Here is a 27,540-nt window from a genome sequence, read left to right as displayed (position 1 = left end):
CCCCGACACTAACCCAGAGACGCCGTACCTAAACCAGAGATGCTGTGCCCCGACAATAAACCAGAGACTGTACCCCAATGCTAACCCAGAGGCGCCACGCCCCGGCGCTAACCCAGAGGTACACTGTGCCCCGACACTAACCCAGACACTGTACCCTGACACTAAACCAGAGACAACAAACATTTTCATGAGAAAACAAACCATTTCCATACTCTCAGTCTCAGGCATCCTAAAAGTCATCCTAAAGCTGTAGTCCTTCAGAAAAGGTGAACCTCAATAAGCATCTGAGAACCAAAAAGGTCGCAGCTCTCAGTAAGTAGCAGAGTATCACAACCGCTGCTCCCTTTTCAGTGACGCTGAAGAGGTCACAGTGCCTCTCCCTACCAAGAGAGTAAACGGTGGTTTGTGAGACTTCTGTTCCAATATTCAAGTACACATATATTAGGTCTAACTGCCAAACTGCTCAATCAGAAAACGGGGAGTAACCTTTTCCCACTTACAAAAACGTGAACCCCTCTGTTTTCCCCAAATCCTGTGTTACAGTAAAGTGAACTATGTGAAAAGTCCCTCATACTCCTGCAAGGAAAATCACCATCCAGCTACAACATATTATTAAGCTGAAGTGAAATCAAAACTATGTAAATTACTGACTGACTGAATTATTCTGTTACTGTAACAACAGGGTTCATACTCCAGATTCCAGGGGCTAACTATAACAAAAACTAAAATTATCATCAAACTGAAATATTTGTTAGACACAGAAAGGAACTGACTGCAGCTGGCACCGCGTGGAGTCCTGTCCAAAACACCATGCAGAATGGAAAGACGTCACAGAGGAGACACAGCGGCAAGTTCCTGGGGTCAGGCCCTCCACCACCACTGTTCAGCTGAAAAACCCTCAGCATCAACTATGTCAGAAGACTTACAACCACAGGCTTTAAAACCCTTTGGAAAAAACGAGGGCAGAATACTTTCTCATTTTATGAAACCAGCATCACCCTGACTCTGAAGCTAGACTAAGACACTATAACCTACAGGCGGTATCCCTTATGAATACAGATGCGGAAACCTCAACAAAGCACTAGTGAGCCAAATTCAGTGACATATTAAAAGGATTACTGACCATGACCAAGTGGGATAAACACCCGGAATAAAGCACTCTTACAACTCAAGAACAAAAAAACCACCAACCAAAAAATAGGCAAGTGACTCGAACTGACATTTCTCCAAAGATGACATACAAATGGCAAACAAGTACATTTAAAGATGCTCAGTATCACTACTCACTAGGGAAATACAAATCAAAATCACAAGGTGCCACTTCACACCCATCAAATTGGCCAGAACCAAGGGGGAAAAATGGAAAACAACAAGCGTCGGTGAGGATGTGAAGAAACTTAGTGTTTCCTCCAAAAATTTAATACGGCATTCCCATATGGCTCAACAATTTCAGTGATAGGTATATATCCAAAAGGTCTGAAAACAGGAATGTCAACATTCACAACAGCATTAGTCATTAAAGGCAAAAGGTAAAAAGAACCCCAAATGCCCATCAAGAGAGGAACAGATACACAAAACGTGGACTAATACAATGGAGTATCATTGAGCCATAAAAAAGAAATGAAGTACTGATTCATGCCACGACATGCATAACCTTTGAAAACATTATGCTAAGTGAAATAAGCCAGACCCAAGAGGACAAATAGTGTAGGGTTCCATGGACATGGAACACCTCCACTGGGCAAATTCACAGAAGACAGAAAGTGGATTAACTTTAGATTAAGCAAAGTCTGCAGACAGGGAGGAATGGGGAGGTCTACTGGATGGCCATGGAGCTCCGGCTGGGGGGATGAAAGCATTCTAGAACACGACAGTGCTGACAGCTGCACACCATGGCGAATGTAATTAATGTTACTGAAGTCTGTACATAAGATTAACTGAAATGGCAATTTTTTTTTTGTTGTTATATATATCTGACCACAATTTTAAGGAAAGGACCTCGTGATCAAGGGTCAAGGCTGTCACACTGGGATCCCAAGACAAGAGTTAATCACGCATCCTCCCCCACCATCGTTTTCCTGGAGAGCAAGTCACTACTGAAATCCATAATTTCTTGGGTAAAAAACCTCACCATGAGGATCAGGTAAGGCCAAGCATTGCTTGTTTAGTGTCACAAGCCCAAAAAGATGAATTAAACCTTGAAGCAAACAATACCTACCTTCCACTGCTCTGACTGAGCTAGCTACAAGAGTGTAAAATAAAGACATAGGGAAAATTCCGGGAGGCACTGCTGTCTGAGGAAAGATGGGGACAGCAGGGCAGAGAGCAAGTGTGGTCCAGAGGCTGAGTGACACCCGTGTCATGCGCGGCACTGCTGAAAAACCTCAACCAAACTCACCTTTCAAAATAAACACAGGCTTACGTACGTTAAACACAACTAGAACACAATGTTCCAAATTCAGGGAGAGACGGGAGTGGGAGCCTGCGTTTGGGAATGCTACAGAGATCCTGTGTGGGGGCCGGGGATTGGGGACAGAGTCTGAGCCCAAGCTCAGCACCACCTCCAGACAAGTCACCAAGGCCGGTGCGGTCGCTGCACCTCCTAATACAGGAAAATACCTACTCTGCCAAGCTCATGGGGCTGGAAAGCAAACAACGAGAGTGAAGCTGCCCTTTGTAAGGCTATCAGAAGCATCAGTCACTCAAGTGATGGTTTCAACCAAACGGAACAACACAACGGAAAATTCCAACAGAAGACAGTGAACTACCTCACTTGTACTTTGTTTTGGAAGCTACTGGGCAGGTTAAAGAAAACACATAGCGTAGCTCTTTATCCGAAAGTCTTAAGTTAGCACCCCCTGGACAGTGGTAATAAATACTAGAACAAGCACCAAATCCCTTTTGTGCGCCTCATGTAACACCTTATTTAATAAATACTGCAAGTTCATACACTGAAAACAACGCCAAGTGCAGAGGGTAGAGAGTAAAACTAAGGTGTTATTGGTCGCCCCCTCCCTTCGTTCCTTTCCCCAGAGACACCGGCTGCTAACAGCTTGGTTTCAGCTCTACAGCAGTTATTATCACAGCCATAAATTACAGATGTCTCGTCACCAGCTTTAAACCTGCTCTGCAAATGAGAAACTGGCACACACACACCTCCGGTTCTCCTTCCCCACGCCACCTCCCAGTTTTTATTACGAATTACTGGGTATAAGATCGCTTTAGGGAATCTAGTAATTCTATATTTAACTCTCTAGCCAGATTCACCAATCTCATAAAGTAGGTAAATTACTACTGTGAAACTCTCCTTTTATGTCTCTCCTTCCTCCCATCCCTACTACCTGTTTACCTGGGCAGAAGCTGGACCACTCACATTTGCTTCTGTGACAATTCACCCACCACACTTCACTCACAACACAGGAGCTCCACAGACAGCGGCTTGGAGGGCAGCCAATGCTGCCCCGGAGCTCAACTCGAAAGCAGACAAAAAGACGTTGAATAACTTTGACATAAGAAAAGGTGAGTTACAAAGGCGGCAAAACTTTACAAGTAACTATCAAAAAACAAAAAAGAATCATCGCTGCGACAAAGACAGTTCAGGAAAGTCAACAAGAAAAAACCTAAGGAACAGACACATGCCCCTTGGACATTTAACTATTGTCACTTAAAGGAGAACCTTTCCAGTCTCCCGTTCTCTTTCTTGCTCCCCGGTTTCCCTTAAGTGTCTGGAAACCCCCGCTTAGCAGATTCAACTTGTCAAAGAAAGATGGCCAGCATCTGCATCTCTGGTTGGGATTCCTCCCCACTGGTCCTGAAAGAGCTGGGAGGGACAGGAGGCAGAGTGCCAGGGGGCATGGCTGGGGGTGGCTGCACCCTGGGTTGGCCCTAGGTCTGCAGGGACCCAGCCCATCACATGCCGGTCCCTGCCCTAACGGCCAGTCCACCCACCCCCAAACAGAAGGTCAGCGACTCTCTGCAAAGACCAGGTCTCTAGCCTGACCCCACGTGCTCACTACTCTGTGTCAATAGGAAGTGAGAAGGCTCCCTGACCCGGCTCTCCCACGCCAGAGGCTAGATGCGATTACCATGGTGACGGCGTCACAGCCACAGCCAACCGTGAACGGCAGATTCCAAGTTCAAGCTTCCACAGAGGCTCTCTGGGGAAGACCACGGCTGGCTGGTCTGTTTTTTGCTTCTTTTCTTTCCCATCACCACTTTCCAGTCCTTTAGGAATCCCTCAAAGGATCTGGTGCTTCGGTAACGCTGCTCACCCTCTAGCTCTATTGCAGTTCAACGGACGAAGCACCAACAGCCAGCCACTCAGCACACTCACGCAGACACACCTTTCTGTGACTCCCACAGATGGTGCCACTGAAGAAGCAGACGTGTGTGTGCTCACACTGGCCGCAGGGTCCTTTATAGCGGATCTCGTATAAAGTAAGAGTTTTTATATTAACGAGTATAGTATCACTTCCAGTAGTCTGCGCTCCACACAACACTAATATATCTAAATCCTATGGCAAGCTCTGCTAGTAAACATCTACAGTCATGAAAGGAGTCTTTGGTGCTAAACCAATCTCAGCGGAAACTCGTACCCCACAGCAAAGGCTGTTCCACTCAGACCGCTGTTCCCTGCAGTCACTTCCAACAATGCTTTCTTATTACATCCAGAAATGTAAAAGAAACTTATAGATCCATTATCTACTTCAGAATAGTTTTTATAAATTGGAACAAATTTGCAAACTTATTTTATTAGTCACACTACAACTGTGTCACCACACTACAAAGAAAAGGACTGAAGGACTGCTCTTTATAGCAATGCTGACTCCCACAGGATAGAACACGGGAGAAGCAGTATGCAGACCAAAGGTGACTCAACTTCAAAAATATCCTTATCACTTTTGGTCTAGAATCATCTTCCATTATATTCTGAAACTGACACAGAGGTGGGCAACGGGTCTCCTCTATTCAGTCTGAGGAGGGAAACGTTGAGTCCAAGGTGAGCATACACATCACCTGCCCAGACACATGGTGCCCCCTCCCCCAAATCCCAGAGAACAGGGGCCTGGCTCTCCATTCAGGTCCCCTAAAGTCTTTCCTACTACCAAAAATACTCTCACAGTTACTTCGTTCTGAACGGCGAAGAGTAAGCTGAGGAAGTCTGAAACAACCCCAATAAACAGTAATTCTAATTCCTCCAGAGAAGAAGTAAGGAACTTGAACACAACTTGAACATAATTTTGTAATGCTAGAGACGTGACCTCATTACAGAATGTGATGGATGTTCTAACAAAGCTTTAAAATCACTTTTACAGGGAGCTGCCCTGGGGGTCCAGTGGCTAAGACTCCAAGCTCCCAATGCAGGGAGCCCGGGTTCGATCCCTGTTCTGAGAACTAGATGCCACATGCCACAGCTAAGACCCAGTGCAGCCAAATAAATAAAATAAATAGTCTTTTAAAAATCACTTTTATAAAGGAGAGACTAGGTCAGCAATTAGTGATATATTATGTGGAGACATCAGCAAACAAGCAGACAAAAAACAGTGATCCATATTCTGTGAACAGGAACGCCATCCCAAGCCACAGTAGCCACCAGCGTCGTAAAGAGAGACTTACACGTGATGCACTTAAACGATAGAGGGGATGCCACGCAGACAAGTGGGGCCGGATGACACACAGACATCAGGAGCAAAACGCTGCTGCCAGAGGCGCCTACAAGCAGCCTGAAGATGAACGAAGAGGCATCATAAAATGAATGAAAACATTCACAGTTTGTTTTTCTCCTATCTCAGATCTCTAAGTGTAACAAAATTTACCAATTGAATACAGGTAATGCTTTATGGTCTCAGCTGCACCTCCAAACATTTACATAAACACTTAGCCACCTAGGTCTATGAAATACACAAATCCTAAGATATCGGCTGGTCTCTACAGAGGATACAATCATACATCAACAAGTGCAGCCAGGAGCGCGCTGGGGAGGGGGCCAGGACACGTCTCCCCCACCCAGAACACACGAGCTTTGTGTGAACAGGGTTCCTTCCGGCTAGAACTCAGGCAGGATTCCGTCTAGGAATCCTCCCACCACAGGCCTGAGTTACTGCGGAGTCTTGTTATCCAAGGACTGCTTCGCCATCGCAAATCCATGTGGAAAGCGATGGGGATTCTGAAATGACTTTGCACACGTGTGTGTAGCTGCCTATCCACTTGGCACCACCAGGACAAAGCAAGATGTGGACGAGGCAATCCCTATTTGCAGGGAACCCACAGCGTAGGAGAGGAGAACCAGGGCCCAAAAGGAAAAGTTAATTTCAGTGATAACATGGTACCTGGGATTCGCCTCAAAATAACCAAGGAGGTGTACAGCAGGTGGGAAGGGAGAAGACACAGGCTGGTCAAGAGACACTCTGGGCTGCAGACAGCGGATGGTGCACGGTGGCACGCGACATGAAGCGTTGACCCAAGAGACGTCTGCTTTTCTTTAGGAAAGAAGGCTGCGCTTGGTTAAAACAGAATGGGAAACATGATGAACTGGCAAAGAAGTGATTCAGATAACGGATTCATTTAGAAAGAGGTGGCCCCTTCACAGAAAATAATCACAAGTAGGACATTTACCAAGCAAGGGGAGAAACAAGCCTCAGTCAGGCTGACTTCACACTGACAAGCTGCTGGGAAGGCATCACTGTGGTGGACAGAGTTAAAGGGCTCCCCTCGACTGCAGGAAGGGCCGGCAACTTGCTTCTAACCAACAGAATCTGACGAAGGTCATGGGACGACGATTCTTTGGTTGTAGAAGACTCTGCACCACTCCCTGGCGTGTTGTCTGACTCACTGACTGGCTCTGAAGGAACAGGCTACCAGGTGCTGAGAGGACCATCCCAGGACAGAGGGGGGCCACGTGGATGGGAGGGCTACATGGCGGAGGGGTCCCAAGGAGAGGTCCCACAGCCAGGAACTGGAGGCGACCTCTCAGTGCTGAGGGTTGTCTCCTACAGACAGCTGGCCAAAAGCCAGGCCCCTCCAACCTGTGCCCTCTGCAAGGCTGCAGCTAGTGCCCTGGCCAGAGGTCAGTTCTCATCAGAGCCTCACCTGGCAGTGGGTCTGCTCGATGGCAAGCGCATGCTGGTTTAAGCCACGAACTCTGTGACAGTCTTCAATTCTGAAGCTCTACATTCGGCACAGTTTGTGCAGTGTTTGCCCCTTCAGTTTTGCCATCATTCCATCTCTTGAGTTTAAAGAAACACTGATTCTGGAACTCCAGGATACAACAGAGAGGTCGACGTTGACCCTGCACGATGCCCTGCTCTGCCTGAGACGGTGTGGGCCAGGTGTCAGCACATGTTTTCAGTCCCGGAGGGCCCCAGGTGAGACGAGAATGGGTCTGCAGCCTCGTATTCACATTCTACACCTTAAATCATTATCGTCCCAAGCATGACTGCACCTTTCATTCTTTTCAGTTTGCTCTAACTGAACACACTACACATCTCTATCTATTACCGTTGACATTCTGCTGGACTTTGCCAATTAATGATTTTCTTTGGTAAAGAAGTTCAGTGTACAGATCAAAATATAACATTTAAGCTGCAGACACATTCAACAGAGCTTTCCTTAGTTTACATCTAATGGAGGGAGATTAATTTCTGTAATGCTGCTACATCCAATATTCCTACCACAGTAGTAAGGTTCCTCCAGCTTGTGCTACACACGTATATAAAATTGTTTCTAAAACAGTTTTTCTTAGATAAAACCTTAATGTCAGAAACTTCTTTAGAAAGACAGAGCTTTCCTACAGCAATTCCACACACCCAATTGAAGTCACTCAGTCGTGCCCGACTCTCTGCAACCCCATGGACTGTTGCCTACAGGACCCCTCTGTCCATTGGATTGTCTAGGCAAGGGTACTGGAGTGGGTTGCTGTTTCCTTCTCCAGGGGATCTTCCTGGCCAGGGATCGAACCCAAACCTCCCGCACTGCAGGCAGACACTTTACCCTCTGAGCCACCAGGGAAGCCCTGGGCCCATTTTAAATTATTTTATGTGGCACATGCGTGCTAAGTCTCTTCATTTGCATCCAACTCTTTGTGACCCCTGCTGGACTGTAGCCCACCAGGCTCCTCTGTGCATGGAATTCTCCAGGTAAGAATAGTGGTGTGAACTGCCATGCCCTCCTCCAGCGGATCTTAGGATATATATAAATGCAGGTGAAGTCACACACAGGTACTATGTTGTACATGATAGACAGCATTAGAAAACTGCCATGGCTTGTCACAGGTGAGAAATGGATTTGTCAGGTCAAAGGAGGCCCTGATTTTGAGATGATCCGTCAGAATCTGCCCACTTAGAATTCAATTCCTCTATTGAACACATAACTTTTAATCGAAAGGTTAATTTCTCCCACTAGAACCTAAACTAAGAAAGAGCTAAGTATAACTCCGAACCGCCACAGAGAGATGGCCCTAGCCCCACAGCGGCAAGTGCTCTGACGACTCAGACTTTCCAGCTGCCAATGATGCCTGACACCAAGCGACTCTACCATGTCCTGGGCAGACCCTTCCCAGGGTCTGTCCCTCCGTTTCCACTTACCCCTCAAGTACCTGAATTTTGACTGGGGATTTCCACCTCCAATAAGAAGGTAATGTGCAGACAGGTCAAGCGAAGTACTACTATGTTATTAAAATTTACCTTGCTGATACAGGAAATTCATAATTTGATTGGGTATATAGTCAGCCATGAATGCACAGGGTTCCTCAAAGACTACTAAAGAGCTGAAGAAGGGAGCTAACATTTACTGCACCAGATCCCTGATACACTATCTCATTTACTCCTCCTAGTAAGCTCATGCGTGCATGCGCAGTCACTTAGCTGTGTCTGACTCTTCACCACTGCATGGACTCTAGCCTGCTAGGCTCCTCTGTCCTTGGGATTTGCTGGGGAAGAACACTGGTGTGGGTTGTCATTTCCTTCTCCAGAGGACCTTCCCAAGCCAGGGATCGAATTCACGTCTCCTACATAGCCAGTGGGTATTTTACCACTGAGCCACCAGCAAGCCCCCCAGTAACCTCAGAGCAGTAACTCTGGACAAGCGATTAAGTGAGACAGTTATAAACCAAGACTCTGGACCCAGACTCGAGGGATCTGAACCCTAGATCTGCATGGCGGTAGGAAAACTCCTTCAGCTTTTTGTGCCTCAGTTTGCTTCCCTGTTGGCTTAGCTGGTAAAGAATCCGCCTGCAATGCAGGAGACCTGGATTCGATCCCTGGGTTGGGAATATCCCCTGGAGAAGGGCACAGCTACCCATTCCAGTATTCTGGCCTGGAGAATTCCATGGACTGTATAGTCCATGGGGTCACAAAGAGTCAGACCTGACTGGATGACTTTCACTTTCTCCATCCGTAAAGGACAACAACAGTTCCAACCCCACGGAGCTACCGTGAAAACTAAATGGATTCGTGTATGCAAAGGGCTTAGAATAATGACAAGCATGCGGTCAGCACCACCCAGCTATTACGCACATTATGTGGGGCCCACTTTATACAGAAAATAAACTCAAGGGTTGAAGGCAATAGGCCCACGGCTGCAACTAATAAATGGCAGAGGGGAAAGCACAACGCGGGTCAGAGTCACCGAGCTCCCCCTCTCATCACACCCCCTCCCCAAAGTCAGGTCTGCCTCAGATCACTAACGAAGTGCAAGACCTTCCCCAGGGAGTCTCCTTGAAAACCAACAGGCAGCAAAAACATGAGACTGAGTCCCACCTTCCCAGGTGGCAACAGCAGCCCCTCTGCATGAACCACGTGTCATAATGTGGCTGAACCACAGTAACACTCTGGCTAAAACAGGCCTTATCCGTTTGGCTAAGGAACTAAATTATATACACTGTTTCCGCGGGAGAGTCAATGAGCACCAATCAACTTGACTTTCAAAAAGACCTCTGGAAATCAGTCTGTTGGCTGGAGACTTCCTGCATGCAAGCACTCTCTTCCAATGCTTGCCATTCCAGTTTGGCAGCTTTTCAGAAGGAAGGACAAATTAATAATAACGTACACTAGCTCCCATTGAGCTTCAATCTAAACCACGATGCTTAAGGAGTTCATTCAGAATCTGCTCATCACTGTGAAATATCAGGACCTCAGATTTAGCTCCCCTGCACCACATACTAACTGTAAAGGGCCAGCTGTCAAAAGGTTCTTTTTAAACTCCAAACCTATAAACCTGTAATACCAGACTCTGGTTGTCAGAAGAGAGAATGAGAAACAACAAAAATATCTTGGTTTCCAAGAGGTCAGAGAATAGAAAGATACAAGAGCAAATAAAACGTCTGCTACGAGAGCACTAGCATTAATAATTAACTCAATTACCCACAAGATGGTAAGAGCATATTTAATAATACAAATTGTGTTTTAAAAATCATGTCTGCCATGTATGGAAAAGACCAAGAGAGATACAAAAACATGTTATCAAACACGGGTAAATGATTAATGGGTTACTGGTGACTTTTGGCTTCTTTACACACTGCTGTCCATCACATTTTTTTCCTGTTATAATCAGTAAGACAGTACAATTTCTTAGTAAGTATCCATGTAACTAAAAGAAAACATCACACATCTGTGAAAGACTTGGGAGTGGGAAGCTCCCAAGAAGGCAGGTAGCAAATGATCAATCACAAAGGAAAAAAAAAACACACCGCACCACTAGCCAACTACATCCACTTCCAGAAAATGTCAGCCATCACTGGTTTAATGCAATATTAAGTGTCCACCACTGCACAGGTCCAATCTTGGCTCACAAGTGACGTTAGAGGTATTTACACCAGTTAGTTTAAAAGACACTGGTTGCTCCCCCCTCACCACCAAAAAACTACAGCTCTTTAAGTCCCTATCTGATTTCTGAAAGGATTGAGATGGCAATGTTCCTTTAAGCCAGCCCTTATGAACTGAACTGTGTCCACTCCCGCCCTCCCCACCAAAAAAACAAAAACAAAAAAGATGTATGTAAAACTTAACTCACAGCAGCGTAGATTGTGATCTTATTTAAAAACTGGGTCTTTACAGAAGTAATCAAGCTAGAATGAGGTCACTAAGGTGAACTCCAATTCAGTATGACTGGTGTCCTTTTAAAAAGGGGAATTGAGACATGGACACACATAGAGGAAAAATGATGTGAAGGGACCCAGGGGAAGGTGGCCATTGACAAGCCACGGGACACCCGAGGCTCAGACTTCCAAGTGAGGCTCTCAGATGCTGGTGGCAGTTGGGGGGAGCCCAGCACCTTCCAAGGGGGCAGTACACTGTCAAGACCGTGGACTTGGACTCTGGCCTCCAGACTGTAAGACAATAAATTTCCCTTGTTCTAAGCCATTCAGTTTGCAGCTCCTGTTACAGAAGCCCTACGAAGCTAATACACTAGCCCATAAGCATGCAGGACACCCTCAAGAGCACTGCCTTTCCAAAGAGCTCACACCGAGCAATTTCATCTGTAGCATAAATACTCAGCAAGGCTAAAGGCATGCCAATATACAACTCATGAAAGAAATTCATACTATCATTTCATTTTAGTTTGCTTCCAATTTTCTTAAGAATGTCTTCTATGAGAATGTTTGTAATATTTAACTGCAGTAATAAATTCTTGGTTGAGACACAAGGATTTTGAATGAATTTAACCACTCTGGCCTATGAAGTTGATATAACTGAAATGTACCCCCCTAAAAAAAACCCAAACTTTCAACTGAACTGTATAGGCATTTAACATAAACCCAAACTTAAGAATCTATAGGTCATAAACACACAGACCCACAACCAGGTGTGTGACAGTGAAAACACTGAAAGTCAAAGACAAGGAGAAAAATTCAAAGCAGCGTGAGAAAAAGGACGAGTCACTTAGAAGGGACACCAAGACTGACAGTTGACTTCTCAGCAGGAGCAAGGCTGAGGAGGTGGGGTAACGCATGCAAAGTGCTCCCTTTTAAAATCCTCATTTTGATAGTTCAAAACAATTTATGCAACCTCAGAGGCATATCTACCACCCCATGTCTAACACATGAGGGGAGAGGTGGGAAGACAAGAGAGAGAGGCACCACCCCGCCTCGAAAGTGACCACGGAGATGAGCTAGCTTATCACTAACACTATATACAGGGCTGGTATAAGAACCACAGCGCAGTTCCAGGAGTGAAAAGGAGAGAAGATGACATCTGGGCTGAAACACTGCAACCACGGGGGAGAGGCGGGAGGACACGCGAGAGGCAGCAACGCCACCTCGAAAGGACAAAAATAAAAACAAACCACAAGCAGAGATGAGAAAAGGTAAGAGAGTCCACTTTTCGGTCAAAAAGGGCAATGTATGAACGTCTTCAAACAAGAAAATGAGGCAGATTTGCAAGCGTGGTCATGGGGTGAGGGCTGGATTTTTACAGGGAAAACCCACCAGAGCACTCACGGGTGCCTCTAGGTTTCTCCTGCTGGGCTGACCAGCTCCTCTGGGGCACCTACTTAACCAGGGAGGGGAACCGTCCTGTGGGCTGGCTGCGTCCCCTGGGAGGGAGACGTAAGCCTACTTCGAGTTAAAATGTGCAGCAAAAACAAATGAAACTCACTAGTAAACTAGAAAAACTAGTCTTGAAAAAAAAAAAAAGATGAACTGTCTTTTTAAAGAATAACATGCAAATTAACGAAAACAAAAATAATAAATTTGCCTAGCAGAGTCGTTAATACAGTACCTGGGGTTTCGTTTTTGATCAGCTGTATCTAGTTTTGAGCCTTTGACATTTCAAAACTGTTCTGCCTTTAGTAACCCTGATTCCCTCAGGGGGACACAGGGAACTCTTGATTTCCATTCCTCGCCTGCTCCTGGATGAACCAAAGCTGCGTCATTCATGGCCGAAGTCTGAAACCGTCTAAATGTGCTGTCTAGTTCGGTAGAAACCAGAACACCCTTCCTCTGCTATTTCAAGATACATCTTCCTCGTGCAAACTGCCAAGTACCAACTGCTACCCCAAGGTACCACCCTGATCATCCTGCAGAAGAACACCTGCGTGAAGCAGATTAAACACCAGGGAATCGTCCCAACGTCAGGGAAAGCAAACAAGCCAAAAAAAAAAAAAAAAAACTGTGGAACAACCTTCTAGGGAAAAAAGAAAAAAAAAATTCTTCAAAATGACAGTGGCCGGCTTTCTGGACTGAGGTTCAGAGCAGAGGAAATGTTTTTGTCTACAGGATCTCACATTATAAACATATTTTCCACTCCAGAGAATAGGGGGCTCTTATTTTCTTCTTTCCTTGCCCCTAGGACTTACTCTACTGCTTCCTTTCGTTGTGCCCGGATGGGCTCTCTTTCTACAATCCTAATTTGAAAGAATTACTAAAGCTCTCTTTTCAGGCATTCCTGAAAAACCCAGGTAGATGAATACTATAGAGATTAACACAATTGAGTCACTATAATTTTACACCTTAAAAAAAAAAAAAAGTCACTAGAAGGAAACGACAAGAAGTTAGCTGACATCACAAGTAAACTGCTCCCTCACAGCACAAATAAATTGGCAAAGAAATGCATGTTGTAGGAGAACCAAGCCCACAGATAGATACCTCATTAGAAAAAAAAGAAAAGAAAAAAAAAAGTCGATGAACCATAAATTCCTAAAAGACTTTTTTAATGAAAGAGAAACTAAAATTGTGCTTCATCAGTTACCTGAGCACCCCAAGACCAGGATCACTAAAATACTCATTTTCAAACTCTGCACTGACTTCTACTTCGTCAAAGGGAACCTGGGAGCCCGCTGCCATGCCACAGCCCAGGTGGCCAGACACGCCCCGCCCTCTGCCCATCACCAACCACCACGGGGATCTCCATTTATGTTTCCAGTGCAAAGAAAGCAGTTCCACGTCAATCATCTCCCTTCACAGGCATTCTCTCATTTGATCTAATGGGGAGAATGATTCCATCTCATGGTAAGTGGTCCATCCAAATACACACACACATACAAAGAAGCTTAGAAATTAGGGACAAAAAAAAAATTCCCAAATTCTTGTTTAAAAAGGAAAGAGAAACAATTTTATCTCAACCATGAAAGAGGCAATGTATTGCCCTGTAGATACCATCACGGACTAGGGAGTCAAGAAGCATGGATCTCACCCCTGGTCACGTTGGGGACGACTTGAAGCTTGTTTTTGTACTCTGTGAAAGTGGGGCTAATATTCCCTGAGCTTTCCTCACTCTGAAAGGATCTTAAAGATGACAGATGTGAGAAGGAGTATGAGACTAACAAAAAAGGACTAAATGATCTTAAAATATCTAGAAAAGCTATCTGTACATTAAGTTCTTAGAGGTGATAGTATTGTGTTATTGTTATATACATTGCCCTTTTGTTTTATAAAGGTTTTTAAGTGACATTTTGTTCTTCATGTAATCTGATACTTACTTCACTATAATACAGATGAATTTAATCCATTTAGATTTATTATAATAAAACAGCTTATTTCTTCCATTTTACTTTGGTTTTCTGTTTATCTTCTTTTTTTTTTTTCCCAATCTTATCTTTCCTATTTTCCTGCCCTCAGAATTTGAGTGATAACGTTTCAGCTAGTTTGGAAGCAAGGAAAATCATTTCTTGTGTAGGTATATATTTAGCCTTAATTTTTACAATGCATATACAACTTTAAATTTTCTAAAACTGTTTTTTGGGAGGTTTTTTGGATAGGGGACAAGACTTTTAACAAATTTTTAACTACCAATAAATAGTCCTTCTACTTCATCATGTTATTGTCACCATATTTTTTAAAAAACAACTCTTTTTTAACAATCAATGTAGTAAAATTTACCACTGTACCTTTATCAGCTCCACTACACCTTTATCCCAACTCTCCTCTGAAGTTATACCTTCTCAGGATAAATGCAGATCCCAGGAGGCTGAACCTCTGCTCACCTCTGGAATCCCCTCTCTTCCTGCCCACACAATGACTGACTTCCTTGCACTAAATTCAACCCTGAATATTCACTGGAAGGACTGATGCTGAAACTGAAGCTCCAATACTTTGGCCAGCTGATGCAAAGAGTCGACTCACTGGAAAAGACCCTGATGCTGGGAAAGACTGAGGGCAAGAGAAGGGGGCAGCAGAGGATGAGATGGTTACAGAGCATCACTGACTTGACTCACTGGACACGAATCTGAGCAAATTCCGGGAGATACTGGAGGACAGGGAAGCCTGGCGTGCTGCAGTCCATGGGATCGCAGAGTCGGACACAACTGGGCGACTGAACAACAGCAACACCACAACGTTCCGATCTCTTCCGAGAGGTTTCCTCCCCAAGCCCTTGTCTCTCTCCCGGGGAGAAAAGACTACTTCCTCTTTCACACACTGATTATTACTCACTCATGATGTGCTGTGTACGTCTGGCCTCCTTCTCGACCTTTTTCTCATCGTGGTACACACAGTGGGCACTAAGTGTGGAGCCCACAGGAACATACAGCTAAGACTATTCTCAAGCGTACTTGTCTGCTAAGTCGCTTCAGTTGTGTCCGACTCTTTGTGGCCTCCTGGACTGCAGCCCGCCAAGCTCCTCTGTCCATGGGATTCTCCAGGCAAGCATACTGGAGTGGGCTGCCATTCCCCTCTCTAGGGGATCTTCCCAACCCAGGGACTGAACCCACGTCTCCTATGTCTCCTGCACTGGCAGGCGGGTTCTTTTCTGGATGCAATTGGTCAAGGGTCTCTGGTCAATCCAGACAGCTCCTGGTTGCCCAGCAGCCAAGACGATCTCTCTCTGGGCACAACCATGACCTATTCGGGACACACTGAACGGGAAGCTCCTGTGAGACCAGAGCTCATCATGCTCATCTCCATATTCTCAGTACCGCATGCACCCTGACAGCACGCAGGTCCCTGTGAATACTTCCTCAAAGCACTTATGAAGAAAAGGCACTCTTTACAGGGGAGAACAAAAAAGAACACATCGCTATTAGCTTAAAAAGAATAAATCCATCACGTCTTCCATGAAAAGCATTTACATACTGAGCGTCAAGCATTTACATACTGAGCGTCAGGAGAAGCCTGGCTTAGGTCACTGAAAGAAAAAGCACTAAAATAAAGTCAAAGGCAACAATATTCTAACTCCTTTAAAATATACCATGATGAGACCACTATTCACAAGTAGGAAGTGCAGGGTTGGTCCCTGAACCTATGAAGCATTTCAATAAGAATATCTGTCAGCTGGCACTGGAAAAATATCCACTTCTTGTTCTGAGCTTGAAAAAAATTTTTACTGGCCTGCAGCTTTCGATGTGTGGATTACTACAGATGGAGGTCCAAAGCAAGCTTCGACATCATTCTATACACGTCACACAACTCTGAGAAAAAGTTGATCTTTCTTTGGAAGCCGCAGCAGCAAAGGAAAAGCCAGTGAACACACAGGATTATGAAGACCCACAGCCACTCACACAATCACATTCTATATTAAATATCATGTACTTCACACCATCACAAAATTCTTGATTATTTCTGGGAAAGTAGACTTCAGGGTTTTTCTTCCAAGAGGAATTATGTATACAAACCATCTCTCTCGTCTCCTTCTAATATAAATTCTGTGCATAAGGTTTTAAATGATGACGACTTCTATATGGGTATTTTCAACAGTACTGGGTCTCTGGATTATTGATTCAGCATCTCATATAACTCACCGTTATACCTGGCATTTATCTTTTTCTCCCAACACAAAGCATTTTACAGATATTTCAACAATCCTCTTCGAAAAGTGGGTTCAGTAACTGCACCACAGGCCAACAAGAGGTGTCACCCCGGTAGGGAACCCAGGCAGCATGAAGGAATCAAATGCAACAATGTGGCCCCAGGAAAGAACAGGAAAATCCAAAAGGAAATAAGGCCTGAGGCTGACTTTAAAACACAAACTTCATTCTACCTATGATGACAAGTTGGTGTGCTTTTTTTCAGTATAAAAAATAAGACTTTTCTTCTCAAAGTACTATTCCCAACTTATCTAAACTTCTCAAACATGTTTGAGAATGTCGCAAATTTAGAACATTTTTATTCCCAGCCAAAAGCAGTAGTTCCTACAAACTACTCAAAAGAGGGGAAAAAAGACAATCCACGTTCTTAGTTTGAATATTATGATCTAACCCACTTAACTTCAAAATAACTGTGTGCTTTCTCAGAAGCATATACTATTAATAAACTCATGTTTCTTATGATGAAATGAACTAAAATAACTGCATTTTATTTAAAAGATTTCCCTTTTGGTTACTAGTATTTGCCAACCTGACATTAACTAGAAGTGCCAATGAGTCCTTACCTCATGGAGGGGAGCAAACCACTTTACAAAGGTAATAATATTAACTACAAACACAACAGATGATCAGTCACGGGCCAGTACCATTCTAGAACCCTATAAAGTGAACAGAGAACTAATTTGTCCAAGATCACACTCACACTCGTGAAAATAAATGTAGAATCTCAAAAAGGGCTTGTGCCTGCTCATCACTGAGTCCTGTCCGACTGTTTGCCACCCGATGGATGCAAAGGCTCCTCTGTCCGTGGGATTCTCCAGGCAAGAACACTGGAGTGGGTTGCCATTTCCTTCTCCAGGGGATCTTCCTGACCCAGGGATTGAACCTAGGTCTCTTGCATTGCAGGCGGATTCTTTACCATCTGAGCCACCAGGAAAGCCCTCAAAAAGGGCAGCAATTCAAAAGTCTTACTTTAAAAAAATGGTATCGGAAAAGAAAAAACTGTCAAAAATAAGTAAACAGCTATGTGGATTGAGGCCCTTAATGTATAAAATGGCGATATCGCTAACCTCCACTAAATGCTTTTGAAAGAAGAAACATTTGCTTTGGACCATAATTATCCATAAATTCCACAACATTTTTTAAAAACTAGCAAGCTAGGTATAATCCATATTTAACTATATCTAATTCCATGCTCTTCATGTTGTCTAAAACATGATCAGATGCAACCTACTGAACAGGAGAAACTACTGTAAATCATATATCTGCTAAGGGACAAATATCCAAAATATATGAAAGAACTAATACAAATCAATAGCAAAAAGCTAATCCAATTACAAAGCAGGCAGAAGATCTCAACAGACATCTTTTGAAAAAAACACATACACATTTGCCAAAAGTTACATGAAAAGATACTCTACATCATTAATCATCAGGGAAGTACAAATCAAAACCACAAGGAAGTATCACCTCACACCTGTTAGAATGTGTCAAGAAGACAAATAATAACAAGTGTTGGTGGGGATGTGCAGAAAAGAGAATCACTGCTCACTGTTGGCAGGAATGTAAGTTGATACAGCGACTATGGAAAACAATATGGAGGCTCCTCAAAAAATTAAAAATAGAACTACCATATGATCCAGCAATTACTCTTCTGGACATTTATCACATAAGATGAGAACACTAATCCAAAAAGATAAGTGGACCCCTATGTTCAGTGCAGCACTATTTACAATAGCCAAGATATGGAAAAAACAATCTAAATGTTCATCAATGGATGAATGGATAAAGAACATGAGGTTGTTCATCAATGGATGGATGGATAAAGAACATGAGGTATATGTATACAATGGAATGTTACTCAACCACTAAAAAAAAACTTGCCATTTCTAACAACATGAATGGATATTATTGTTATTATGCTAAGTGAAATAAGTCAGACAGAAAAATACCATATAAACTCACTTATATGCGGCATCTTTAAAAAAAAAAAAGGCTCATAGATACAGAAAAGAGGAGTGGTGGCTGCCAGAGGCGACAAGGGTGAAGTGTGAAGAGAAATGGGTGAAGGGGGTCAAAAAGGTAAAAGTCAAATTAATTAATTAAACATGATTAACATTCCCAAAATGATGAAATCAACAGTCATTTAAAAACTCTAAAAGGATTAGAGAATACTGAGTTTTAGATCTAGAAGGAAAAAAACACAGAAGGAATATTTATTAGCGTCTAGTCCAACCCCTTTATTTTACAGATGAGAAAAATGAACTTGGAAAGTTTTAAGAGACTTTCCCATATGAGAAGATCTAAATGTCAAAATCTGGACTAGAGTTTTCCTTCTGGTCCAACTGTTCTTTTTAATTATACCATGCAGTAGGACACATTATAAAATACTGTATTAAGCTTCTAGAATGGAGCTACTGAGAGAGAAATCAAAACAAAATCAGATCTTTTAAATCTAAAAAATGAAGATTGCTGGAAACAAATTAATGCTAAATAAACAAATGCTTACATAATCTTTCTGGAGACAGTAAAACTTTCAGGAAAGCTTCAGTTAATCTGACTTTAAAGGGAGGCTGGTGGCTCAGTTGTAAAGAATCTGCCTGCTAACACAGGAGACACAGGTTCGAGGGTTCGATCCCTGATGGTGGAAGATCTCACATACCTCAGGCAACTAAAGCCAATGCACCACAACTTCTGAGTTGTGGCTCCACAACAAGAGAAGCCACCAGAATGAGAACTCTGTGCACCACAACTAGAGAAAGCCCTGGGGCAGCAACAAAGACCCAGAGCAGCCAAAAATAGATGATTTTTTTTTTTTTTAAGGACAAAACAAGCTCTGCAGGGGGGAGAGGGGGGGTTAAGTAAATTATTTTCTGCTGCCTTCAGAGTTTCCAAACTCTTTTTAATAGAACATTTTCCAAATTTTCGATAATGAGAATAATTTTTTATGTCCCGTATGTATTCTGGCCAAATTCAGAAGATCAGCCGGCTTAAATAAAACTTATTCTCAACGATTTATCCACTAAGGTCCTCAAACACATGTTCAAACATTTCCTATCCAACCAATTATATGACAGAAGACTCCTTATTTTTGAAGTTTTCATCCCTCCTAAGGTAACATTAAACACAGCAAAATTAGAAAACCAACAGCAACTCACTTTAAATATTCCTGTCACAGAAACACTAATTTTACTATTAAAATATAGATTTAAATTAATTAAATATTTCGCTAATAAAAGAATCACATCCACCCTTCCCTGGTGGCCCAGATGGTAAAGAATCTGCCTGTAGTGCAGGAGACCTGGGTTCGATGCCTGGGTCAGGAAGATCCCCTGGAAAAGGGAATGGCAACCCGCTCCAGTCTTCTTGCCTGGAGAATCCCATGGGCTACAATCCACGGGGCTGCAGAGTCAGACATGACTGAGCAACTAAGCACAGCACATCCACTCCATTTCCTAAGAAGGAACACAGAATGTTATTATTTAATAGAATATTCAGACTACAAGAAGAGCCTACCCTACAGCCTCACCCCCATGAACAAGGTACCATGGGTGAGTGACCCCAGAGAGAATCAATAAGAAAAGACAAGTAGCCAGTCTCACCTGTGACTTTCCTGCAGTAAGTACAGTCAGTTTCAAGATTCCCACACCTTTTTCAAAGCAAACTTGTCAGACACCAAGCTGCAGACTATGGTCTTGGCTCAGCAGTCCCATGTTCTAGGGGACCTAGCTGAACCCAGGGACTGGGGACGGGCAAGAAGCCAGGCCATCCCACCACCTACCACCTTCCTTTGCCACAACTTCTCCTTTACTCAAGCCCCAGCCCATGCGCCCTCCCCGGCCAGGACTCCTACAACCCAAACAAGCCCAGATGCCTCTCACATCCCCGGAGCCCCCACTACTGTGCTTCCTGACGGCCCTGACCCGTGTGGTCACCTGGTCCCGGCCGCTACAAGGTGCTCTACAACTTCACTTTGATTTCAAAACGCAGGCCGCCCCTCTACATGGATTTGTCACTTTCCCATTATTTCACCATGATGAAGTACAATATTAAATATTAGGTAAACACTCCATGCCAGGTCCTCAAGTTGGAAGCTACTTTGGCGGCAAAACAAGCATCATGCGATACTGAAATTACTTCCTGGACATCATAAATAAGAGGGATTTCTAGAGGCACCCTGCAGATGGATTCCCTGCAGCCTAAACGCAATCCCTCACTCGTTTAGGCTGCAACATTGACTTAAGAACAACAAACATGACTAACATTCCCATGCCAGCAGAACAGTGATCAAGGAGAAGACACTTCGGAAGAGATTAGCTTTTAACAGGTACTTAATCCAATTAAGGGACTGCTGATTTGCCCAAGTGCCTTATGTCGACAGGTGAAATAAAATTCTGTCAACTTTATTATTTATAGAATAAAATGTCAACTCATTATAAATGTTTTCACAGCTGCTGATTCTCTGAGAGATCCAACCCCCTCCTCCCACCACCCAACACACAACCTCAATCTCGGCCACGTTTAGCCAAACTCACTCCTCCCAGACATCAGCATGGGATGGAAGGGACCCAGAGAAACTCTTGACTGTCTGCAGAAGGTAGTGCTCTACCAAACTGAACAAATATACAACAGTCCCTTCACTTAAGGCCTTTACAATCTATTATAATAAGGCAATAAGAGAAAACTTTACAACACAGCCAGTGTTCTTGCCTGGAGAATTCCAGGGACAGGGAAGCCTGCTGGGCTGCCACCTATGGGGTCGCACAGAGTCGGACACGACTAAAGCAACTTAGCAGCAGCAGCAGCAATGTGGGAAGTACCACTGAGATTTAAAAAATGCTATGAAAAGACATGAGTGGGGATGAAGGCTCGGGATGGACAGGTGTAAGATTATTCAAGTAAGGCTACCCACTTGAGAGAGAGCTGTGAATGCACCAGAAATCTACAAAGGCACACAGGTAAATACTTTTCTTTTCTTGGTTGTCTACTTGGTGAAATCTCAGAAGACAGGCTGACGTCCTCCTTAAACAAAAGATTGCAGGCTACTTTGAGATGTTCAGCCCTATCTCGGACAGCGTCAGAGTTTTTATTCAAATATGAACACTGACACACCCAATTTTAACACTGCTTCAGGAGCAATCTCATTTGGCTGAGCACTGATGTTTCTGTATCACACTACATGCAATTAATACACCAGAGCAGAAGCCCTAGGAAAAACTCTAGAGTATAAGGTTCTTGAGATCAAGATCCCACTCAGTGTTTGACGTGGCAAATTGCTCTGCCTCATTTTCTTTATGTGACTAGTGCATCTATAAATTCGTTGATGTGAATGATACTTGTTTCCCTTAACTAGAAGGTAAACCACCATGAAAGCAAGAGTCCCAATTGACTGCTGGGTATCCCCAGCGCTCAGCACACCCTCCTGCACGAAGTAGGTGCTAAATGTATACCTGAAATACTGGAGTGGATGAGCAATCAGTAAGACAGACACATCTCTCCAGAAACTCTAGACTTTGACAGGGAACCATGACCCGGCAATCTGTGCAGGCTCAGCAATCTGGCGAGATTACCGAGATAGTCATTTTCAAAGATTTAATTATCACATTCCTTCTGAAACAGAGTAAGATGATAACTGACACATCTAAACGTAATTAATCTACCTGACCCTTGGAAATTATTCTTTAATACGGTCCCTTTAACACCAATGCTTTCCTAAAATGTGAACTGTGCGAAAAAAACATCCACTCGAAATGGACTCTTCATGATTCATTCTTCAGCGTGATGTCTTTAATACTGTAGATTTTAATCCCACCTGATTTCAGCCATTTTTAAAAATACTGTTTCTCAGAGTGCAGTTCAGAAATCTGCGGCTAAAAGCCATCTTTCCGATCGGATTCGCAGCTCCTTAAAGAAAGGTACAGGAAATGTACCACCCATATGAGGAAGACAGCTGGTGGGGGGCGGGGGGAATCTCCCACAGGCACAAAAAGGGCTGGGAAGGCGTAAAACAGAAGGAAAGACTGCAGGAGTCTTTAATAAACGTGATCGCTAGGCCCACGTGGTAGAAGAATAACTTTTTTTTTTTTTTTCCTGAGACGGCTCATAACTAAGATCGCCAGAGAGATCGCCAGATGTAAAAGCCATGAGGAGCTAAGGAAACGAATTCGCCCTCACCGTGTGAAGTGACAACGGGTACCCTGGCCAAGCACAGAACACCAAGATTTAAACGCACCCTTGCTCTGCTTAACTCGGGACTTGTCCACGAGGCAGGAGCTCTTTTCCCCTGAAGCTCTTTTCCCCTTCTACTTAAAACCCCCCAACACGACACAAGATAGCGATGCTGCCGTCAGTTCCCGCACAGAAATACTTCCAAGTCACACACCGATGCGTCTGGTGCGTTCAAGTAAACAAACGACAGGAACGATTAAGCTGTTCTCAGGATCGGCGGGCATTCCCGGACAAGACTCCCCGGCTGCAAACCAGGGAGCTCGGTCACCTCCGAGGAGGAGACACGGTGGGAGGAGGCAGGGGGGCCAGTTTCGACAGCACTTGAAAGTTTCCCTCTTCGAGCACACACACACACACCCGTCCCCCGGGCCCGGCGAGGGGACGCGGCCTCGCCAGGGCGCAGGGAGCAGACCTGCGCCGACTTCCGTGCGCGCGGGCCGGCAGCGGGACTTGCCTACCCCGCCGCGGCCCCGCGCGCTCCGGACGCAAAGGCGGGGACACCACGCGCGTGCTCCCGCCTCCGGCCCCCCAGAGCCGCGGCGATCGGGAGCACCGCCGGCCCGAGCCCCTCCCTGCCCACGCACGCCCCGGGGCCGCTCCGCCCGCGCTAGGGCCGCGCCGTCCAACCGCCCCCGGCCGGCCCCGCGCTAGGCCCCGCGAGCGGCAAGGGCGGGGACGCGGGCCGCCCGCCCGCCGTACCTACCATGGTACAGATGGAGGCGAGTTTGGAGACCGTCATTAGGATTTCCATCCGCCCAGCGCCATCTTCCACCCAATCGCGGCGGCGGCGGGCGGGGAGGGAGGCAGCCGGGCCGCCCGCTCACACCGCGGGCCGACCCTGAGCCTCCGCGGACCCACGCACCGAGCCTGCTCAGCCGCCGCTGCCGCTTTCGCCGCCGGCGCTCCGGCACTCCCCGCCGCGGGCCCCAGCCCCCGCCTGCCGGCCGCCCGCCCGCCCCCGGCTCCTCCCCGGCGCAGGGCGCAGCCGCTGCCTCGGGGCCCGCGCCTGCCCGCCGCGCACCCCGCCCAGCGCGCTGGGGAGCGGGCTCCGCCGAGGCCCTAATGCCCGGCCTGCCCAGCAGATGCGCGGCCCGGCGGCGCGCCCGCCCCGCCCCCCCCCCCAGGCCCCGCCCCGCCCCTCCCACCGCCGCGCACCCCGCCCTCTCCCGTGCCGGCCCCGCCCACAGCAGCGAGCCTCGCCCGCCGCCGCGAGCCCCGCCCACTCCCGCGCCGGGCCCACCCTCTCCCGCGGACACCTCCCTCCGCCTCCCTGAACGCGCCACTCTGGGAACTCCCGCGCCGGCTCCACCCCGCGCTCGGCCGGGGCGGGGCTCGAGAGGCACCGCCTTCGGCCCGCGGCGCTCGCGGTCCTAGAGCCTGTGCTTCTGGTGAGGGACGAAGAGGGGCGCGGGGGGCGACTAGCGTCCATCCTGAAAGGAGCTGACCTCCAGCTTCTACCACGGCCGAGGAAACAGCTAGCCCCCACTGCCCAGCCAGAAAACTGAGGGGCGGTCTCGATAATCCTGGGTGCAATGGGAGGAAACCTGCTTCTGGACGGTTAAAATAGCCCGGGTCATCCAGCATCCCAAACGGCAAAAATGCAAGGTGGTTTGTCTCTTTTTACACACTTTGGGTGAATAACCTGGGTCAAAACACCATGATTTAGCGAAAGACAAATTAATTCAATAAACGTGAAAGAAGAAACTATATTTAGCTCTTTGAATCAAGAAAGGTAAATTACAAGGAAGGGGGCGAAGCTGCTTTCCTGCCTGCTTGTTGGCCATAAATTTAGAATTTGGTTATAAATATAGTTTCTAAATATATTTGTTCTGAAAGTCGAGTTGCAAAATAGGAAAGATCTCAACCCAGCAGTGACGATGATGTTCCCAGGGACAAGTAGTCCTGCAAGTGAGAAAAAGGTCCTGTGAGAAATGGTGAAGCTGGTGTTAGCCAGGAGGACAGTTACCATTTTCCGCTTTTGTAAAATGCATAATTGCACCCTGTGCTTCCTGTCAGGCAGCACAGCTTCACTTCTTCCTATATGAGAAAGAAGTTCAAGTTAATAGAATATAAATTATTGTATTAGCCTGCTTGTGTGCTCAGTCACTCAGTCGTGTCTGTTAGCGACCTCAAGGACTGTGGCTGGCCAGGCTTCTCTGCCCATGGGATTCTCTAGGCAAGAACGCTGGGGTGGGTTGCCATTCCCTTCTCCAGGGGAATCTTCCCCACACAGGGATCGAACCCGCATCTCCTGTGGCTCCTGTATTGACAGGCAGATTCTCCACCACTGAGCCGCCTGGGAAGCCCTTATTGTATTAGAAAGCTGTGATTTTTCACGATTAAAGAACTGTGGTCATGGAATGCTTTTTTGGGTTCCCCCATTTCAGTGGGGCAGAAATTCAGACACATCTCTAAAATCAGATATTCCTTATCTCCTCAGTTCAAAACATTCAAACAAAATTTAGGTGAAAAATAGATTTCTGGTACATGCATGCTGTTTCCATAGTGATTTCCATTACAAGCTTGCTTGGGGGGGAAATAAATTGCAAACAGAATGTAACCAAGTCCCATAGTAGCTGGCCTGATGCTCCAGGCACCTGCCTCCTGGGAAGCCAGGCCCACCCTCTTTGCCCTGATACCTGAGCCAGTACTAGAAAGCTCCAAAACACACGTTCAGGGTGCTGGGTGCTCATCTCCCTGTTTCTCTGCCCAGATTGGGAAATATCACCCACCTGAATTCCTTCTTGCTATGTTCCATCTTGCTTAGGCCTCCAGTGTGTGCCTGGGCCTCCTACCAGGGTCGCCATGCCCCTCGCTGCTATCTGCCCTATTTGGATTGAAATCTATCTTCATCTTGTCCCATCAAGCAGGTCTGCACCAGAACTTGAGCCCCACCTCTATCTATGCTGCCCACTGAGATCTTTCCAAGAAAAGAGGGCACTAGATTTACATGTAAGTGTAACCCATGGACAGAGGAGCCTGGCAGTCCATAGGGCCGTAAAGAGTCACAACTGATGAGCTTGCAATCACATACATAAGAACAAGGACTTTTCTACATGGATTTCTGGTAGAATTACCTGGAGTTGTGTTGGTTGATGTTCAGTTTGCTCAGTCATGTCCGACTCTTTGTGACCCCATGGTCTGTAGCACACCAGGCTTCCTTGTCCTTCACCATCTCCCGGAGCTTGTTCAAACTCATGTCCATTAAGTTGGTGATACCATCCAACCATCTCATCCTCTCTTGTCCCCTTCTCCTCCTGCCTTCGATCTTTCCCAGCATCCGAGTATTCTCTAATGAGTTGGCTCTTCGCATCAGGTGGCCAAAGTATTGGAGCTTCAGCTTCAGCATCAGCCCTTCCAATATTCAGGATTGATTTCCTTTAGGATTGATGGGTTTGATCTCCTTGCTGTCCAAAGGACTCTCAAGAGTCTTCTCCAACACCACAGTTCAAAAGCATCAGTTCTTCAGCACTCAGTCTTCTTTATGTCCATACATGACTACTGGAAAAATCAGAGCTTTGACTGTACAGACCTTTGTGATTTACAGTCATCAAAATTCAGGTGAGGGACTTCCCTGGCAGTCCACCAGTTAAGACTCTTGTGCTTCCATTGCAGGGGATGCAGGTTTGATCCCTGCTCAGGGAACTAAGATCTCTCATGCCTCACAGTGAGGTCAAAAACGTAAATTGGGTGATATCACAGATGCGAAAGGCAAATATCTCAATGCCTCGGGTCTCCAGCCTAAGGTTGAATAGAAAGATACAAATGTAAAGAGAGAGTCTTCCATGCACCAGGTGCTGCGCTGGTGTGTGTTTTTTGGTTTTTGTTTTCTACCATCTATAATGCAGTTGAAGATAAGAGTAAACTGAAATGTCACACTTTTGCTCCCAGAGCTTGAAAGGGATTATCTGGGCTTAGAACACAGTTTTCACCTGCAGCCATATCACCTTCACGAAGAGCTTCATTGTATGCAGGGAAAAGATGAGTTTGTGGGCAACTGACTTCGTTCTGGCCTCCCTGAGTGTATCAGCTCCAGTTTACACCCAGATAACTTCAGGGACCAACCAAGTAAACAACCTAGGGCCAAGCTGATTCCATTTGGTCAGCACGATATTTATTTAGATGGCTTCATCTGAATAATTTTGCACAATCTTTTATATATTCCCTTGTATAGTTCCTTGCAAGCCACTTTGTATTTTCTGTTCTCTTCCTGCCTCCAGTTCACCATGTGTCACTTTGTATATTTCTGCTGCCTCTCTCTCCCTTGCAGGCATTAGGGTTTGCAACCAGCTGACATCAGTGAGTGAGATTTTGCCTGTGATGGGGAGGGAAGGACACGGTGAGGAGGTGGGGAGAAGTGTGGAAGACACCCACAATGACAGGATGTGCTTATCAAGGGCTTCTCTGTGCACCAGGCATGGAGTCAGTGCCACCATCACCTCATTCCAGATGAGGAAACAGAGGCCCAGAAATAACTTTCCAAGCTTGCACAATTAGTAAGCAATAGAATTTTAACCCGGCTCCAGAGGTTACACTTGTATTTACTCTGCTAACCCAGCAAACGTCAAAGTGCCTCATTTT

The 27,540-nt window shown here is 45.7% G+C and overlaps 1 protein-coding gene across 1 annotated transcript in view; it reads right to left on the bottom strand.

Annotated features, from left to right (window-relative positions):
- USP12 (ubiquitin specific peptidase 12) overlaps positions 1-23,874 on the bottom strand; it is a 55,420-nt gene extending 31,546 nt beyond the window's left edge. The window contains exon 1 of the mRNA XM_040266763.1: positions 23,663-23,874. Coding sequence (XP_040122697.1) covers positions 23,663-23,710 — 48 coding nt within the window. The 5' untranslated portion in view covers positions 23,711-23,874. The remainder of the gene's footprint in view (positions 1-23,662) is intronic.
- Between the last annotated feature and the right edge of the window lie 3,666 nt (positions 23,875-27,540).

The sequence above is a fragment of the Oryx dammah genome, unplaced genomic scaffold (assembly GCF_014754425.2).
Source record: "Oryx dammah isolate SB20612 unplaced genomic scaffold, SCBI_Odam_1.1 HiC_scaffold_24, whole genome shotgun sequence".
NCBI classification, from domain to species: Eukaryota; Metazoa; Chordata; class Mammalia; order Artiodactyla; family Bovidae; genus Oryx; species Oryx dammah.
Note: the sequence above shows the minus strand (reverse complement) of the source record. Positions and strands in the feature narration are given on the sequence as shown.